The following is a 17,585-nucleotide window of genomic DNA, read 5'->3' as shown; positions in this document are numbered from 1 at the left end:
TAGTTACCTCCGCGCGCGCCGCTCCGCTCCGCTCGCGCGGTATAAAGCCCTGGCGGAGGAGGAGAGCACACTTTTGTCAAACGCGGAGGAGCAGGACGGAGGAGGAGCGGGGTTCAATCCACTCACACCTTTTTCTTACAAGTTGTTCCCGACGAAGACTTTATCGTTTATGAGAAGAGAAAGAGCGGATATACGCGTCTCTCAGGTTGGTTGATGAGTTTGGAGGTTTTTTTGTTGTTTTGTTGTGTCTTGTGAGGGGGGTGAGGGGTGGGTTATGAGTTTCTTTGTTGGCTCTACAATGCAATGCCATCGTGTTACATATCAAATATAGTAACTGTATACCTTATATATTGTCAGCTATGTGTTCCGTTTTTTTCGGTTTTGGGCCATTTAACGCAAAGAAGTGCGAACGTTGGTGATGAATGCCTCGACAATTGCTGACAATTACCCGTGGAATCCTGTGTGCTTCTTTGCCCCCTTTGAACATCGCAAAGTTCAACAACATCTGCGATATGCTCAATGGACGTTGAATGTTCAAGGCCAAGCCGTAGTGTCAGGGAAATGACAAGTGTTTTCTTTGCTGGTTTTCGTTGTTTTTTATCATCATGCCAGTCGGCTCTCGCGGATCCGCACGGTGAGATTAGAGACCCGCAGTCAGACACGCAGCTTCCGGTTGGAAAAATAAAAGCCTCTTTTTTTTGGTAACGTCTTTATTTGATACAAAACATGTGTATTCGGAGACAGCGAAGTAGAAAGCAAGCTTTGTCGTTATCTCTTAAAGCTCTTTGAATCGACGGCGCCATCATGTTAAAGGGTGCAGGAGGACACAACGAGGCACTGCATTGCTGCAGTTTGCTATGGAAGCTTACGCGTAGTCTCACTTTGGTTAACTTGACGTTGCTTTTGGGTCAGCATCGCGAAGCGGAATGACCGACAGTAACCTCATTTCAGTAGAACAATGAAACACGAGTATAAACAAGTCTAAACAAGTATAGATACATGAGTTAGTCAGACACTGCATATTTGACATTAATTGTTATCATCGGCTCGCAGTAACGACGCCGCTTGATGACATTTAACATTAGCTTGTTTTTCATGTAAGTGTCAATTTTGTATTTCCCCATTTTTCGAAGTGTTGATTAGAGTGTCTTTAGTCACATGCACGCTGCAGCTTTGCGGAAACGTCGACCAACATTTTGCTTTGTTTTCATTCAGGAGAGAAGAAAAAAATGCCTTTTTTTCTTGCAAAGAATCGACGGTCTTTTCTCGACATGGCCGGCGGGGGAATAAAGTGCACCTAATTACATTCGTTTTCCATTTCCAACGAGGACACGATGGAGATTAGACACGATTTCCCGTTTGAGTGCGATCTGACACGTGAGCGAGAACTGATGGTAAACAAGTATTTAAAGCGCAGTGCCGCGGCGCGGCCGCCAGAGGCGCCCCGGCGCTGCACCATTTCAGCGGCTCGGCTCTCAGCTGAGTCCTCGCGGTCCCCCGCATGCGACGTGTTTTCAGCAAAAGCACACCGCGGGTGGCCGGGACCGTCGTGTGAAACGGCTCGTGCTTGTCGGAGTGCGTGATGCCGAAAACCGCAGCAGAACCACGCGGATGCGAGTTTGGTGGGAATGGGCTCTCTGAGGGGGGGGGGGTCACATGTTTACGCGATGTTGTTTTTAAGATGTCGGTCCCCAAATGAAGAATTTAAAAATAAAGGGACGCAATGTATTTCATAAGTCCAAAGGGGGGATTTGATTTGGTAGATAGGCGAAAAACAAGTTTTTCACTGCGTGGCAAATGTGACGAAGCTGCGAATTGATTTCCATGTTTTCCACCCACACATGCAGCGACGTGGCAGACAACAATGTGGCAATGTGCTTTGTTTTGTCGATCAATAATTTAAGATAATTTGTACAGTACAGTATTGATTGTGCTGATTGTGTTCTATAAGGTTCCCTTTAAGAGTTTCACGTGGTGCGCTGGCTTAATTCCCTTCTTCCAATGGCCAGTCTCGTGTCTTTGTCTTAAAGGATGTCCTCTACAGCAGCAGGTATTTTACACCGTTAGACAGTGACTGACACGTGGGCCGTGACTGCTGCCATTAAATCAAGTGACTCATAGAGAAAAACAGATGTCCCTGTACTGAAGATATCTTACCTGGGTCACTGTGTTGTTTGTTCATCCCAAAGGTCCTGTTGTCTTTTATTGCGACAGCTCATACATTCCAGTGGATTTTTCAGAACGCAGCCAATTGCTTGTAACGGTGAATTTGCACAGTTGAGTCGAGTTTCCGGCGTAAAACCTGAACAATGTTCACATAATTATTGCATTTGATCTTGTTAGGATGCCCACTGGATTGTCTTTGTTTCCCCAGAAGGGATACAAGTGGCCAGTTGTGACTGTGTTGTCATTATGATTGGATTAGAGAAAATGGGGTGTAAAACCATACCATGCTGGGTTAACGTATTGATTAGAACTTAACTTCAACCGACGAGCCAATGCTCAGCACAGGGCATCATGTTTGAACATCAACGTGTCCTTGACACTGTTCTACTGTGGTCCCACTCTTTGTCAACCAATGGGCTCTATTCTGTCTAAAGGGCATGCAAATAAATATACACGGAGCGGCATTGATCGTTTGTTCTTAAGGTTTCCGACTGCTGCTACAAGCCAGTCATCAAACTTGAAATGTATTGGGTGGATTTAGGCTCTTTGTGAATAGTTTTGGTGGTATTGCTGCAATCAATTTCACAAGTGAAAAGTTAAATGTTCTGCACAAAACAACTTCTGTTCAGATGACATAATCATTTAAGCTAAATGTTCCTCTCGTGCTGTGAAGCTTAATGAGTTACAGGTCTCAGTCTTGAGGGGCTGACCTGATTTTAGCTCTCGATGGCCAAGCGTCTATCTCAGAAAACAAGATTACAAATTTAGCTGGATAACTCCTAATAACTCCAACCAAAGAATAAAACCACACCACATTGCCCATTAATATTTTGTATGGTTTGATCTTCTTTCCGGAGTAAAATCAACTTGATCACAAATTTGCAAATAAAACTAACAAATATGACATAGGTCATGAAATGGGTTATGGGAGGAACAGTGGGCTATTCAGTAAATCTGACAATCGCCTGTGTGTCTATCAACAAAAAAATATATATGTTATTACATAACTGAGTAAATCCACTGATGCCGTTTCATTAGTGTGTTGTTTCAAGAATGGAGGCAGGAACCTTTTCTTGTCAAATTCACTTCAAATGTAGTATTTTCTGTGCTACTGAGGCGTCAACAAGGTGACAATTTTGATGAGAAAAAGGACAACTTAGATTTTCACAACTTGTAAACGGCCCCCCACCCACTCAGGCTCCTGGTTTATCTGTAGTTTGACCTTTGACCAGATGAGTCCACATCAAGCGGACCTCAATCTGCGTTTGCTGAAAGCCCTCCTCCGTCATTAGGAGACTTCGTTGGCCAAGTGTTGCTGTATTTCTGGCTGCTCCGCTCTTCAGAACAGATCCGTTCAATAGGTGAATCCATTCTTCTTCTCGTCAGCTGTGATTGCTGGTTTCTGGTGGCGATTTACCAGTTTTTTAGAACACAAGGAGAAGTAGCTTTTGAAAGTTTATTTGTGTTCCTGTCTGCTGTTTTTTCCCTCGTTTTTTTTAGTATGACATTTATCGATGAAACATTCTCCATTGACTTGTTTTTCATACCTTATTGTGGAAAAAACCAACAGGACCTTACAGCCATATTTGTTTGCATGCATGTGGTTATGTTTTGTTAATGTAATCACTCTCTGTTCTGCTTTTACATCAGCTTTGTGCTTCAATGGATGTGGGATTTACTTCTTCTGTTTCCCAAAAGGAACAACGCTGCACACTTTAGTGTTAGTTCACTGACTGTGTTTAATCTCTGCCTTTGCTGTGGACTTTTGTGAACATGTGTATTGGCTGTAGTTCGTGAATAAGTGTGGCTGATGGGCTCTCTGTGTCTTTGTGTTTTCCCAGTGAGGACCTGGAGCGTGCTCAGTGAGGCCGGGAAGACGCCAACATGTCCGTCTCCACTCAGCTGGGTTTACTGCTTTGGAAGAACTTCACTTATCGACGGAGACAGACTGTAAGTAGGAGGGCTTCAAATGACTGATTCATAAGATTAACGGACTGGATGAGGGCTACGTAAACGTACGCAGTTAATTAGTTTATTGCTCAACTTATCTATTGCTTCAAATCCTGATATATACACACACACTGTACGCATTTGTTAAACACCATTTTCACTAATTCATCATGTGTTTTATTCTTTATTGTATTTGATTTAAGATCCTCAAAGAAAACATTTCACTCTCAGCATCAACAACATTATTGTGTATTTTGCGAGGCACCACGTAGGGGTATCTATTTTTTGCCTAATTTCCCCTGAATGCTCAGTTTCAGTCACATTTTCAGTCGCATGGTATCCGCGGCCCACAGCAATGGAAGTGATGTCATTTGCCTCCGAGCCACTTCTACTGAAAAGCGACCCGGTTTACAGTGAGTCAGTCGAACATGTGCTGATGACGCGAATACATGTCAGATGCTTTTAGCGGCCAACGGTCCCGTGCTGGGTTGATGCCCACACACTCAAAGTTATGTAAATCAAAGTTCAGCTCCAGACTGTGGCACAGACGTCCTTCTTTTATGTGAGGAAGCTCGTCTGCATACAATGCAGCCAGTCAACCATCAAGCAGGAACCCCTCCTCAAAGGGACGGCCGTGGCTGCTGGACATTAAGGCCGATTGTTTCCAACAAAGGGATACCGCAGGTTTTCTAAGAAGCCGTCTTTATCCCTTCTCCCGGCGCTGCACGCCCGCCGTGCTCGTTTCAGGCTGACCAGCGGGCGGCTGAAGCAGAGGGAGCACACGCAACAGATGGACGTCGTCCTCTAAACCCGGCAGACCTCTCGCTCTGTCTCCTCTTATTAACCCATATACTTTACCCAGACTCGTGGTGGGATTACAAAGGACAACAGCTGACCCCCTCGGCCCCCCCGGCTCATCAGACAAACATCCAACACTTCTTACAAAGCAGCAAAGATTAGCTTAGAGGAACTGAAAATACACAAATACCAGGAAGCACAAAGAAGGCTGTGTGACTATTTTGGGAGTGATTAACTCATTTGATTCTCAGGTTTTTATTCCACAAGACAGTGAAGCCTTCTCTGTTTTTTCTATGTGATTAACTTGTGTCATCAACATCAACATCACTTCTCTCGCCCTCCTCTCTTAGATCCAGCTGCTGATTGAGATCGTCTGGCCCCTGTTCATCTTCCTTATCCTGATTTCAGTCCGGATACATTACCCCCCCTACGAGCAACATGAATGTAAGCAGACAGCGCGAGAGGAAGGGAGTTACTCCACACATTCTTTTCCACTTCATTCAAATCTAACGCAAGAATTAAGCTTCATTGGTTTTAGTATTTTGAGGGGATTTCCATTACTGATGCGTAGAGTCTGTTTTTCAACTCTTTTAAAAGTTCCTATTTTTAGCCATTATTTTTCTGAGTGTCAGTAAGCCTAGGTTTCCATGTCAATGTCAACATTTATTAGAGCAAATGTAAATAGTAAAATTACCTTTAGCCCCTGAAAATCGTTGTTTCATAGCTTTGACCGTGTTTCCACTAAATAAGATTATCATTGCTCCAAACTACATGAAAAGAAATCTGATCCACCATGTGTTTGTTCTTCACTTTTTGAACAGTTACCTGCAACAGCTTTTCAATAGAGATATTTATTGAAATCCCACATCTATTGTTATTTTTAGTTCATTTATTCCGATGGGTCTTTGAAATATGATTTTAGATCAGTTGCCGCAGGTTCCTGTCTGGACAGACTTACTTGTACCCGGTTAAGAATAAATCCAGTAAAGTTGTGTAATCATCATGATACCAAACTGGCTCCCCTATTTGTGACAAAATCAATGATATCAAACATATCACAAGTTTGTTTGACCTCAGTTGACCCAGTAAACTCCAACTCCTGACCCCCTTCTCGCCATCGACCCTTATCTCCTCAGTATAGTAGCCAGTTAAGCTCAGGAAATCGTCTCAGTAGTCAGAATGGTAGCTGATAATAAGCTGATAGTATAAACAATCGTAAAGATGTCATCGTGTGCATTAAAGGCAGCCTTAGCGACAGCCTACCAGTCACAATGAGTTGGAAAGTCCGTTATTGTAACAGCTTAATCCAGTTATGCGTTAATATCACAGTTGGTCTGCGTCAGTATCCTTCGGTAAAGTCCAAAGGGGTCTGCAGGATTCCATTAAAGTCCACTAATCAGAAACATTGTATCTTCTTTTCTTTACAGGCCATTTCCCCAACAAGGCAATGCCTTCCGCGGGGGCCCTGCCCTGGGTGCAAGGCATCATCTGCAACGCCAACAACCCCTGCTTCCGAAATCCCACTCCAGGGGAGACTCCGGGGGTGGTGGGAAACTTCAACGATTCCATGTGAGTAACATGGCCTGCTCGCCGATTCATGCTCATGCTCCGCTTTGACTGATTCAAAGTATTCACAGAAATTATTGTGTGACACTTTTTTTTTTTACCATTTTCAAATAGTACTATTTTAACAGAGAAAGAAAATATCCTCTCAGGTCTTGTATTCTCAAGAGATGTGAAACGGTTTGTCTTGATTTCGCCTCTCTGTTGAACTCCTCCAGAATCTCCCGACTGTTCATTGATGCCAAGAAGATCCTGCTCTACACTCAGAATGACAAAAGCTTTGAGGGCTACAAGGGACTCCTGAGGGCCCTCAAGAACCTGCAGAAAAACGCTACTGGTAAGGACATACCTTTTTTGTTATCTATGTAGTCTTTAAATGACCCAACTGGTGATCTTTGCCCATTGAAATTGATCACCCATTCATCTATTTACACACAAGGGAACACTTTTACACAACTGCATATGCAGATGGTATTTAACTTATTCAGCGAGTCACACGTACAGTTTATCCACACTTTGATGCCTCTGAGCTTCAATTCAGGGAAAATACTTAAAAGCATATGAATATTGTATGTTTCCCAAAGTAGCAAGAAGTAGCTTTCAGTCATCTTGACTGATTGTCTTTGGATTCTTTTAGCCTGTAGTTTGTTCAGTCTGAAGACCATTCAGCTACCTGCCATGGCCCCTCTTGTTACCCTTGTTACACTTCCTCTAGTTCAGTGAAAGATATTCTTTAGAGGTTTTTAGTGTTTAGATTTAGAGGTCAGAGAGAGGCATGGCGCTCAATAGGTATCATTTTGACTTTAGTAAATAGCCAAAAACTGATTGGCGACTTGCTAAAACTAGATAAGTGACCTGTGCCTTTCACAGTGTAGCAGCTGATGTTGGCTTGCACTCTTCAAACAAGTGCTCAGAGTTTACAGCGTCCCTTCCTTATCGCCGCCAGCCAGCCGCGGGTGGGTCCCTCTCCCAGAAGGGGCCCCTCTCCCAGAAGCCAGTGGGTGTTGCACTTCTCCATATTGTGTGCCAGTGTTGGTGGTGTAACACAGGAAAATCATAAAATGTTGCCCCACCCAGACAGTCATTATACAATCCGAGCACAGATCTGGAAGGAAAGGTTGGAGTTGCCGGGCCTAGAAGGTCAGTGCTGCCTGCCAATGAGGAGCGCTCAGGGATGTGTCCCTGCTGTCAGTTTGACTTTCCACATTTAAAGCGTACATTTTAATGACACATTCTCCTGAAAGGAGGAACAGGGTTGAAACGGAACTTGCTTCACTTCACTTGAATCACATACACACGATCACTTTGGAGGGAAAAAGATTCTTTATTTATTTTCTCGATTCAATTCAGTCAGTACTCCTTACTCCGGGGTGGGAGGCATGCTTGGAGCAACCTCTGTTTTTCAGCTGACCATGTGTACAACGACAACAGGGACAAAAACAAAATGGAAAACACGGACTAAATCGTATAGAATGGAGGCTAATAGAACAACAAAGGGCTTCACAAGACAGAGTGCACTCACGGTAAACAGCTGTGATGAGTAGGGAAAGTCTACTTAGACTGCTCGTTGCTTTGTGCGTTCCATTATTGCCGCTTTGCGACAGTTATATCTGTTTGTTTCCATAAATAAATGGGTATTAGCTTCACACCCGTATGGGTAAATTGACCAAAGTCAACCTGAGCGAGATGAATGAAAATATCTTTATTCATTTTTGTCTGGTAATCGGTTTTCCACACGTTTTGATTGCGTTTGTTTGGGATGTATTCCTAGATGACCTTAGAGCCCAGTGAAAGGTTGTCAAGTTATCTACTCGGACTAATTATTCTAACGGCACATCACAGGTGCTTCATAAATACACAGCGTCTCGCTAAATCCCAGATACCACTCTGAAGTCCACGCGAGGGAACACGCTGATGTGGCCCAGGGACACTTACGTATGATGCAGGAGGAAGCTGCAGAGGGACACTTTAAGAATAACGGCAAGGATCAAAAAGGCCGAGAGCAGAACCCTCACGTGTCGGTTTATAATAACAGCAACTGGCGGCGGTCAGAGAATGAGATTCACACTGATGGGTAAGTGCCGCTGTATGGCTTTCCACACAGCACATTTGCTTTATTTTGATAATGTCTAATGAATTCCTTCTTAAAGGGATGATACAGAATGACGTTGCAGATGGATGTGGAGCAAAATCTACGTTTTAACATTTAAAGAACAGGCCCCTGCAGCATGTTCAAAATTGAAATGTTTTTCCTAATACCCAATAGATCAATGATCGAGAGCTAAGTTGAGTCTGGTGGTCAATGTTGGGCTATTCAGACCATCCATCCATCCATCGTCATCAAACCGCTTATCCTGCACACAGGGTCGCGGGGGGGCTGGAGTCCATCCCAGCCAACTTCGGGCAATAGACAGGGTACATCCTGGATTGGTCGCCAGCCAATCGCAGGGCTACACAGAGACACACAACCATTCACACTCACATTCACACATCTACGGGCAATTTAAAGTACCCAATTAACCTGATCCCAGAGCATGTCTTTGGACTGTGGGAGGAAGCCGGAGAACCCGGAGAGAACCCACGCAGACACGGGGAGAACATGCAGACTCCACACAGAAAGGCCACTGGGCGGAATCGAACCCAGGACCTTCTTGCTGTGAGGCGACAGTGCTAACCACCACGCCACCGTGCCGCCCGCTATTCAGACCGAACAGATTTATTATCTTACCACCTGTGGGTTTTTTTTGGATTTGCTTTATTGGGTTTTGAGGTGAAGACACCGGTTGCTAAGTGTGTGTATTGTCAAATATGTCAAGAGAGGATGAGCTGTCGGGAGCAGGCCCAGACAAGTGTCAATGTCGGGCTCGCCCTCATGTGAAAACGCCTCCGATATAAGCAAAACCAACACTTCTTTTCAGAAAATCTTTGTTCATCATAACTCGGGGAATTTTAACCACTTAGGCCTGTGCAAACAAAGCCAAACCCACACACAGATACGAGAGCAAAGCAAAACGGAATATAAATGCGCACAAATTACTGCTAGACTTTCCATCCGGTCGGTTCCGTCCTCCAGGGGCCTTTGGATGCAATGCACCATGGGAGCTCTGACTTTCTACCGGGACACTGATTAGAACGTATTAGCACTCCCTGGATGTTCACCTCTGAGGGTTTGCATACATGCACGGTGGCACACGCATGTACACAGGCCCACGGAGAGCCAGGATGGTGAGAATGAATGTGTAACACACACACTCACACCTCTAACTGAAAGCACACACTCTGGTGCACAGTCACGGAGGCCGTAAGGGAGTTGACCCCCCCCCTCCCCCGTCCTCCCATGTATGTGGCCCTCTGAACACACTGTTCTCTTTCACTTCCTCCCAGGGGAGGTTCAGATCAGTAGAAGCAGAGTGCTTCCTGTTTGTGTGCGTGCGTGCGCGTGGGTCATATGATGGCTTTAGAAGAAGGAAAGCCAAAAAATATTATCTGGGGATGAGGTAAAGGGGAACCGAGAGGGAACTTATGAAATTCCCAATACAACCTTAACTCAGCATATTTGATTTTCGATCAGACTAGAGAGCGGAGCAGTCATCATTCATTTTTTTAAAATAAGTATGCCTATTGGTAATCCCGTGCAGGAAAAGAGTGAAACTCCTCTAGGGTATAAGAAATAATCCCCTTTCAGGTTTAATTCATCAAGGCACGCTCCCATAAGTGAGCAGTTACACAACAGTTTGAGGCGGTGCGGTTGAACCAAAAATAAGAGCCTCCAGGCTGCAGGAACTGTTCCCTTTGTCTGCATGATTCCTTTTAAGCAGTGTCACCCACGGCTTTAGGCATGTTCTGGCACCGCCACTGGGCGGATGGGGCGGATGGAGCGGAGACGATGGGAGGAGAGATAAGTAGGTGAAAGGTGAACATTTACCGACGGTTAGACAGACAGAGAGAGAGAGACTGGGACGCAGTATCTGGATCTAAGTTGAAAGCCCCTTAGCAACCCTGGTGTGCAAAACTCAAAGCTGGGATGAAGAGAGTTTGTTTGTTTGTTTGCGTGTGCGTGTGAACTGAATCAAGTTTCAGAAATGCCTCGAGTTCTTTGGAAGGTAACAAAAAAAAAAACTGAACTGAACTTTTGAGCTCAGCCGGAGGACAGAGTGGTTCTGTGCTGGTCAATAAGCGATCCGTTGTATCGTTTCATTTGGAGTCATCTGGAGTTGAATTCAGTGAAGTGTGTTTTTTTTGTTTGTGCTTGAGTTGCCTTGTTATTGGTGATTGATTACACGTTGTGGTCATCATTGATCATTTTATCATAGAGTTCTTGCACTGGTTCTGGAATATTTAGGATTTTTAAGAGCTATACTTTGAACAGGGAAGTTTCTGTATATTTAACATAAAGCCCCTTAAGTGTACACTATGATGTCAACTACCAGTTAAAAGTTTGGACACACTTTGCAATGGAACTCTGAATGCGAAAATGTGTCTTTTGACTGGTACCGTATTTAACAACTTGTTTCAAATGGTGATTGTGTGAGATAATGGATCACAGTCCAACTTAATAATAAATAAATAAATGGAACGAGTGTGTATATGTATATTATATCAAACACTGCCGCGAGTCCTGGTTTTATATCGGCCATCAAATGTTTTATCAAAGAGCGTTTTGTGTCTCATGCTTGACTCACTGCTTCTCTCCTTGGATGTTTTTTTTTTCTTCTAGGTTTCAAGCTAAAGGACTTTTTGCAAGACAGCGAGACCCTTTCCCACTTCCTGCACCACAACGCCTCTCTTCCTCGTCACGCGCTGAAACAGATAGTGGAGGCTGACGTCAATCTGGAGAAGGTAGAACTTTACCCTTCGATAATAAACCCTGCTCTCACATCCTTTCATGAGGATGTGGATCATGACGCGAGAAGCCTTTTTGTTCGGTCCTTTTCACATGAGAGAATCGCACTCGCGTGGCCACAGTGTGAAGGCAGAAATCCAATGACCTTGGCTTGGCCGCACGACTCTAGCGTGGCACAGCTATGCCCTTAATACCCAGCGACCACTGGGGGCGAGGGGGTAATGGGTGAAGACGCTGTCGGACACCAAAAGCCTGCCGCTTCTTCGTCTCTCCCTTCCTCATGTTATCGTCCCTCAGAAAGGGAAGCTGGTCTTTTTTTTTTTTTTTGAATGTCATTTTTTTCTGCTGTTCTTTCAATAATTTTTTTAAAATGTTGCTACATTTTTTTCTGGTTTCCATTTTTCTCTTTCAAGTCTTCTCCTCCTGAGCAATTGTCATCTTGTCAACATACAAACACACACACACACACACACACACACACACACACCAACAACAACAACTCCCAACCAGCTCCATGACATCATCCCGGCTTTGTGATTGGAGGGCTGGTGTCACATGACTGCTCATCCACATTTTACTCTCCCCACCCCCCCTCACGTGCAAAGATAGAGGCTCAAAAACAAGCTGACGTTACATCATCAGATTGTCTTCTACCCATTCCTTTCGCCCAGATATCGCTCTCTCTATCTCTGTATTTGGACATTAGGACGATGGACATTAGGATCAGGCGCATGAATAGATACTCTACTTATATAATTCTAATGTCTTTGTGAATATATATATATTCTCTCTAAGGCAATTGCTATTTTTTTCGACAACAAACATTAGTGTGTGCGTGTGTGTGCGCAGTTTACTACGACACATGATGGAATAAGACAGACTGGTCAAGGACATTTAGATGAGATGTCATTGTCCTCCCCTCTCGCGCTGTTCTGTCTCTCCCACACACACACACACACACACACACACACACAAAGGTCTGAACATCTTGACCCTTAAAGAAGACCGAGGCTCTGTCCAGTCCTTGAATGTTGTGATGTCCCAGAAAAAAAGGATGTTCTGTTACTGCGATTGCACGTACGCAGCTGTGCTTCCTCTCCCCAAAAATGTGTTGAATCATTTCAAGTTTCATTTGGATGTCTTTTCTATCCCAAATGTCCTCGGTCCGCCCTGACATTGACATTCTCAACATTTCTTTCCCTCATGGGTGCTCTTTAAAGAGTCAAGACAACCCCCCAGAGTACTCTGTATTCCAACACAAACAGTGCTACTTATCAAATATCAATGCAATACTAACTCATCATTGTGAATACATAATGCAACATGCATCCCTAATTAAATCAGATGTTCTGTATATTCTTTCTTGGAAATTTCCTCTGCAGACTTTGCACAGGGTAGATGTTGAGGTAGAAGTAGCCAACATGTTCCGGGCACTCACCTCTCCTTCTGTTTGACGCGTGGATGAATTCCACCGCACAGTTCTCCGCTGTATGTCGCGCCTCTGTTTGTTTTACTTCCAATGCAAAAATCTCTGTCCATCTTCCGTCTCTGTCTCTCCTGTCTAACTGACTACAGCACGCCGTGGTTTCAGGGATCAACCCACAAAGCTGCTGTTATGGGTTAAAATATTTTATCGCATTAATCTCCGCCACAATTATCTCATAAATTAACGCATTAATTTTGACGGCCGTAATATTTACTTGTGGGACACATTTGTCTCCTCTCAAAGTCTTTACTGTCATGTTGACCTCATGATCTCTGCCTCTTTCTGAACCCCGCTGCTTTTTTTCCCTTCTCCATCCAGGTGCTGACTAAAGGTTTCGGCTTCCATCTCCGAGACCTCTGTAACACAACGCCCCTGGAGGAGTTTGTCCACATCGCCGACCGCAACGTGTCCCGTCTGACTCAAGAAATCATCTGCAAGTCCTCCAGGGATTGGCTGGACCAGGCCCAGAGCCACTTCCTGTCCAATTTGGACTTTTTCAAACCCATTTGGGTGAGTTTATCTGTTGAGTCAAACACAATCAGCAGCTAAATGAAGAGGTAATGACAAATTGTTAACAAAAATGATCCCATGTTGGTTATGAGGCCGTTTCGCTCACCATCTCTAAAACTGAGATCAAGGAATGTGGCTATATTCTTCGGGGAAGACGGATTGTCTCTTCAGTTTTTTACCAGCTGAAATATTTAGTTTTCCACTGAACAACTCGGGTGTTTACCGAATATGTTTTGTTAAATCCCACGGTTGGTCTGTCAAGAGACTTATTGTAATCGCCTTTGAGGTCCTTTTACTGTCTGTGCTAAATTGGAGCCGCTGACGGTGACACTAATATGATCTGACAAGGCGACTGTTTGTATGGGGTAAAACAGAGACCCCCATATTTAACCGTCGTATGTAAATCCCTGATCCCATCACCTCTTCTGCTTACTATGAACAATTTGTGCTTTCTGGACTCCCTTGTTTTCTTTACTTGTTTCCCCTCCGCCTCCATGTCCGGTGTCACCTCTCCCCGGCCTGTATCTTACAGGACAGCCTGCCCTCTTCCCATCACACCCGTGACCAAAATGAGTCACGATGGTGATGTGACAAGAGGTGAAAAGAAAAAAAAAAAAAGTGCTGCTAGGAGGCCGACTTCTCCGCAGAGGGAGAAACAGACAGACCACGGAAGGGTGTCATGATCAAGTCAGCAATTCTCAATAACCCGGAGCCTTGCCCTGTCTGCTGCGCTGTTGAGGAGACTAGAAAGGCTGCTCACTTGATAGAAGAAGGAAATCCTATTTACCGACTGCAGACGGGAATCACCTCAGAGCTCACTCTTCCTCTTTATTCTAAGAACACTGGCTCCAAATGTTGACGCAGGAATGGAAGGTCCTTTTCAAAGAAACAAAATTGTGCAAAAGAGTGAGGGGCAGAACTCTCGCATGATGCAATGTTCTGCCATTAGTTGCTCTGTGTGTGGGTGTATGTGTGTGCGTACGGGTAGAACTTGTTAAGTAAAGAGAAAACAGTGAGCAAATGAGAGAGATTGAGAATGCACAGAAAAGCCACGATGGATTTTACCTTTCACAGATATTTATCGGGGGACAGAATGTCGAGCCGTAGACAGCTTTGTGCGATGGATGGCAACACATAAACAAACACGCGCGCACACACACAACATTTTGACGGGAACAGTCAACTGCTCCGACCTATTGTCCCCTCTCGGCTCCCCTCTCCTATCACCTTTGACCCCAATCTTGTGGTTATTCTTTATCTCCCATTTCTCCCTTACTCACCCCCTCTAATTCTAAAGTGTGGAAATGAATAGAACATGAAATATAATACAACTGTTAATGCAGTAACAATCATCATAAATAATACTTTAAAATACAATAAATGACAATCAATGAATAGATTAAAAAAAACATATTTCATGTTTAACACATTGCATGTGGCGTTTTTAGGTTTTGTTTATTGTGCATAGGAACCAAAAGTGTAAAAAGCTGATTAGTGAAGATGCCCTTTTCTGTCAACAGAAGGATGTGAGGTCAGACCCCAAAGTCGTTCAGGAAGTCTCAGCTGCAACCGACAATCTTCTGGAGAGCCTGGGAGCACTGGCCGTGGAGGTAGATACACACACACACACACACACACACACACACACACACACAACTTAAACACTTTTACAAAGATGACTCCTGAAATATTTACTTCCAAAGTTCAGCCTCCTGCAGCAACATGTCAAATCAATTCTTACCTAGAACGATCTCTCAGTGAAGTAATTTATTTACACACAGGTCACATCATGTAGTTGCTGCAAGTCGGGGCAGTAAGAGTCAGGGAAATATTGGCAGTGTAAACAAATATATGCCTGCACACGCGGATTCTCGGAATGCCATACAAAGCAGGTCATCCTTACGTAAAAGTTACAAAAAGTCTTGGAGGAAGTTCCGGCAGCCATTATGTGTCCACATGAGTCTTTTATTTTACCATTCAGCCATGTTAAAAGAGGCTTTGTTCTCCCACCGTGGGCTTATTCTGCTTTCGTCTTGATTCTTCCCATTTTGTTGAACATGATACCCTCAGTGTACGCTGAGAAGGAATCTCAAACGCCCTGAAGGATGAACCGATCGTGGCGGTTGAAAGTCTCTGAGATCGCAAAAAAATCATTTTTAGTCATAACTCAATGATTCATATGCCAGTTATGTCAAGTTCAAACAAATATCTGAGAGGATAAAATTATGACGTGACACACACACACCAGAACAAAGCGGATGAAGACGAGTCGGAGCTGCTGGAATGGAGAAAGATTTTCAATTTCCAATATTTCCGATATTGCCCAACAGCCAGCCATGCTCTTGAATGGTTACTAAATCATAACTGGTTGCCTTTATAGTCCTTTGCCCTTTTCTCTGTCTGTAAGTAGATTATTTTATTTAGCTCAGGAGGCTGGAAGTGCAGGGACTTGAACTCCTAATAATCTGGACTCCACTCATTCCCAAACAATGACATCGTCTTATAATGAACTCTTCATTTATCAGTGGTGGTGAAATAAAACCGTAACCCGCAATCACGTAGAAATCTACCACATCAAAATCTCTCAATTTCGCTGTCTCCCCTTGTATGGTCAGAATACAAAAGACATGTGATGTATGTATTGTTTTTATTTTATTTACCATTGTTCAATCAAGCAGGACTGGGCCCAAAACAAACTCATCCTGCTCTGACGTTGGAGAATATTCAGGCCGTAAACCGGGTTTAATGTAGTTAAAATACATCTAACATATCTTTTTCTATAACTCTATAACTGCGCTGCTCTGGTCTAAATAGCTGTGCGCTGGAACGGAAACTTGAACTTTAGTAACCTCACACAGCCTCTGCTACCAGGTTACTTTGTGTGTGTGTGTGTGTGTGTGTGTGTCACCTAGTTACTCAACTTAACATCGTAATCATCTTGAGGGAAAATACATGATATTCAGTCACACAAAGGCGTTTCCTGCGCAGGGAAAATTAATTCGCACTCAAACAGGCCGACCCACTTGCACAGCTCACACACAATAGTAAGAAAAAAGGAACAAAATGGAGGCTGAGGTCGGTCGTTGTTTCTGTAGCGTCTGTAGCCTGTGGCAGCGTGACAGATGCATATGCCCACCCCGAGACCCTGTCAATCCATTGACAAACACTAGACAGCTTTACAAGATCGCGACTTACAGAAAGACTCAGATGTGCACCCAGCCCAACACACACACACACACACACACATCATTGCATCCAGTTCTTTGCCTGTGAAAGAACAGGAAGGAGGCGGTTTGATGTGGCTGCAAAGCAACTACACACAGAACGATCTGAGAGAGTGCTTGTGTGCGTTTGTATGTGCGTGTGTGTGTGACAATGATCTGAGACGCAACAGATCTCTCAGTTACACTTTCACTTTATCGGAAAACCGTGTTGAATATCTTGTTGATGGACCAGAATAACAATCACACGCAGCAGACTGGACGGTTTATTTAAAATGCAAACAGAGAAAACATTTGTCCTGAAACGTGTCCATCCATTAATGTGGCTGGGGCTCTATTTGTGTCTGAGTGTGTACACAGTAACAACTGTAGACACACATAGAAGTTTGCCCATTAGGAGAACGACCGATAGTGACCTCTCTTTGTTCTTGCGCCTCCGGCGCTCGTTTCCACCTCCTGCTTGGCTGCAGTCTCCCATGCTCTACCTTTCTTTCTTTGTTCCCCCGGCGTCTATCATCTTTGTTCGACCTCCTCCCGTATTCACCTTGGGAAAAAGGTGTGATATTCTCAGCCCCCGTCCTTCACACGCAGAGCTTCAGCTAATCGTCGCCCCCCCCCCCCCGGCCTTTCGCGCTGCGGCCCCCTCTGCTCTCGCCCATCGCCTTTGTTTAACAGAAAAAACAAGACGCAGCGTGCATTCCTTCCCAGTCACGAGCTGGTGACGTGACACGTGTGCAGTTGACCAGTTTGTGGGAACTTATTGCAACTTGTTTCTTGGCCTGTAGTCACCTCAGTGTGAACCAAAATGTTTTCACAACATTTTATGTTAAAGCTTGTGCCAATGTCTTACACAAGGAAATAAAACCTTTTCTACTGGAGTATAATAGGACTGTTAAAGTATCTGAGGAGTAGCTATGCAATTATTTAGCTTTGTGATAACAAGGCAAGACTGTACTGCACTGCCCCCAAGCCTCTAGCATTAAGAAGTTTGCAATTAAAAAAAACATCTGTAGAGTGGAGACGTGAAACCTGAAAATACACAAAAATA

The 17,585-nt window shown here is 44.1% G+C and overlaps 1 protein-coding gene across 3 annotated transcripts in view; it reads left to right on the top strand.

Moving 5' to 3' along the window:
* LOC120824562 (phospholipid-transporting ATPase ABCA1-like) overlaps window positions 1-17,585 on the top strand; it is a 33,830-nt gene continuing 16,245 nt past the window's right edge. Inside the window, exons 1-8 of one of the 3 annotated variants that reach the window (XM_040185435.2) lie at window positions 1-205; window positions 4,008-4,116; window positions 5,265-5,358; window positions 6,342-6,483; window positions 6,696-6,814; window positions 11,195-11,316; window positions 13,125-13,316; window positions 14,837-14,926. In XM_040185435.2, the coding sequence (XP_040041369.2) occupies window positions 4,051-4,116; window positions 5,265-5,358; window positions 6,342-6,483; window positions 6,696-6,814; window positions 11,195-11,316; window positions 13,125-13,316; window positions 14,837-14,926 (825 nt within the window). In that variant the 5' untranslated portion in view covers window positions 1-205; window positions 4,008-4,050. Of the gene's footprint in view, window positions 206-3,392; window positions 3,887-4,007; window positions 4,117-5,264; window positions 5,359-6,341; window positions 6,484-6,695; window positions 6,815-11,194; window positions 11,317-13,124; window positions 13,317-14,836; window positions 14,927-17,585 lie in introns of those variants that run through there. The other 2 variants (XM_078080506.1, XM_078080505.1) reach the window with 2 other exon arrangements.

Source organism: Gasterosteus aculeatus, chromosome 9, assembly GCF_964276395.1.
Source record: "Gasterosteus aculeatus chromosome 9, fGasAcu3.hap1.1, whole genome shotgun sequence".
In the NCBI taxonomy this organism is placed as follows: Eukaryota; Metazoa; Chordata; class Actinopteri; order Perciformes; family Gasterosteidae; genus Gasterosteus; species Gasterosteus aculeatus.
This window is presented reverse-complemented; position numbering and strand designations above follow the sequence as displayed.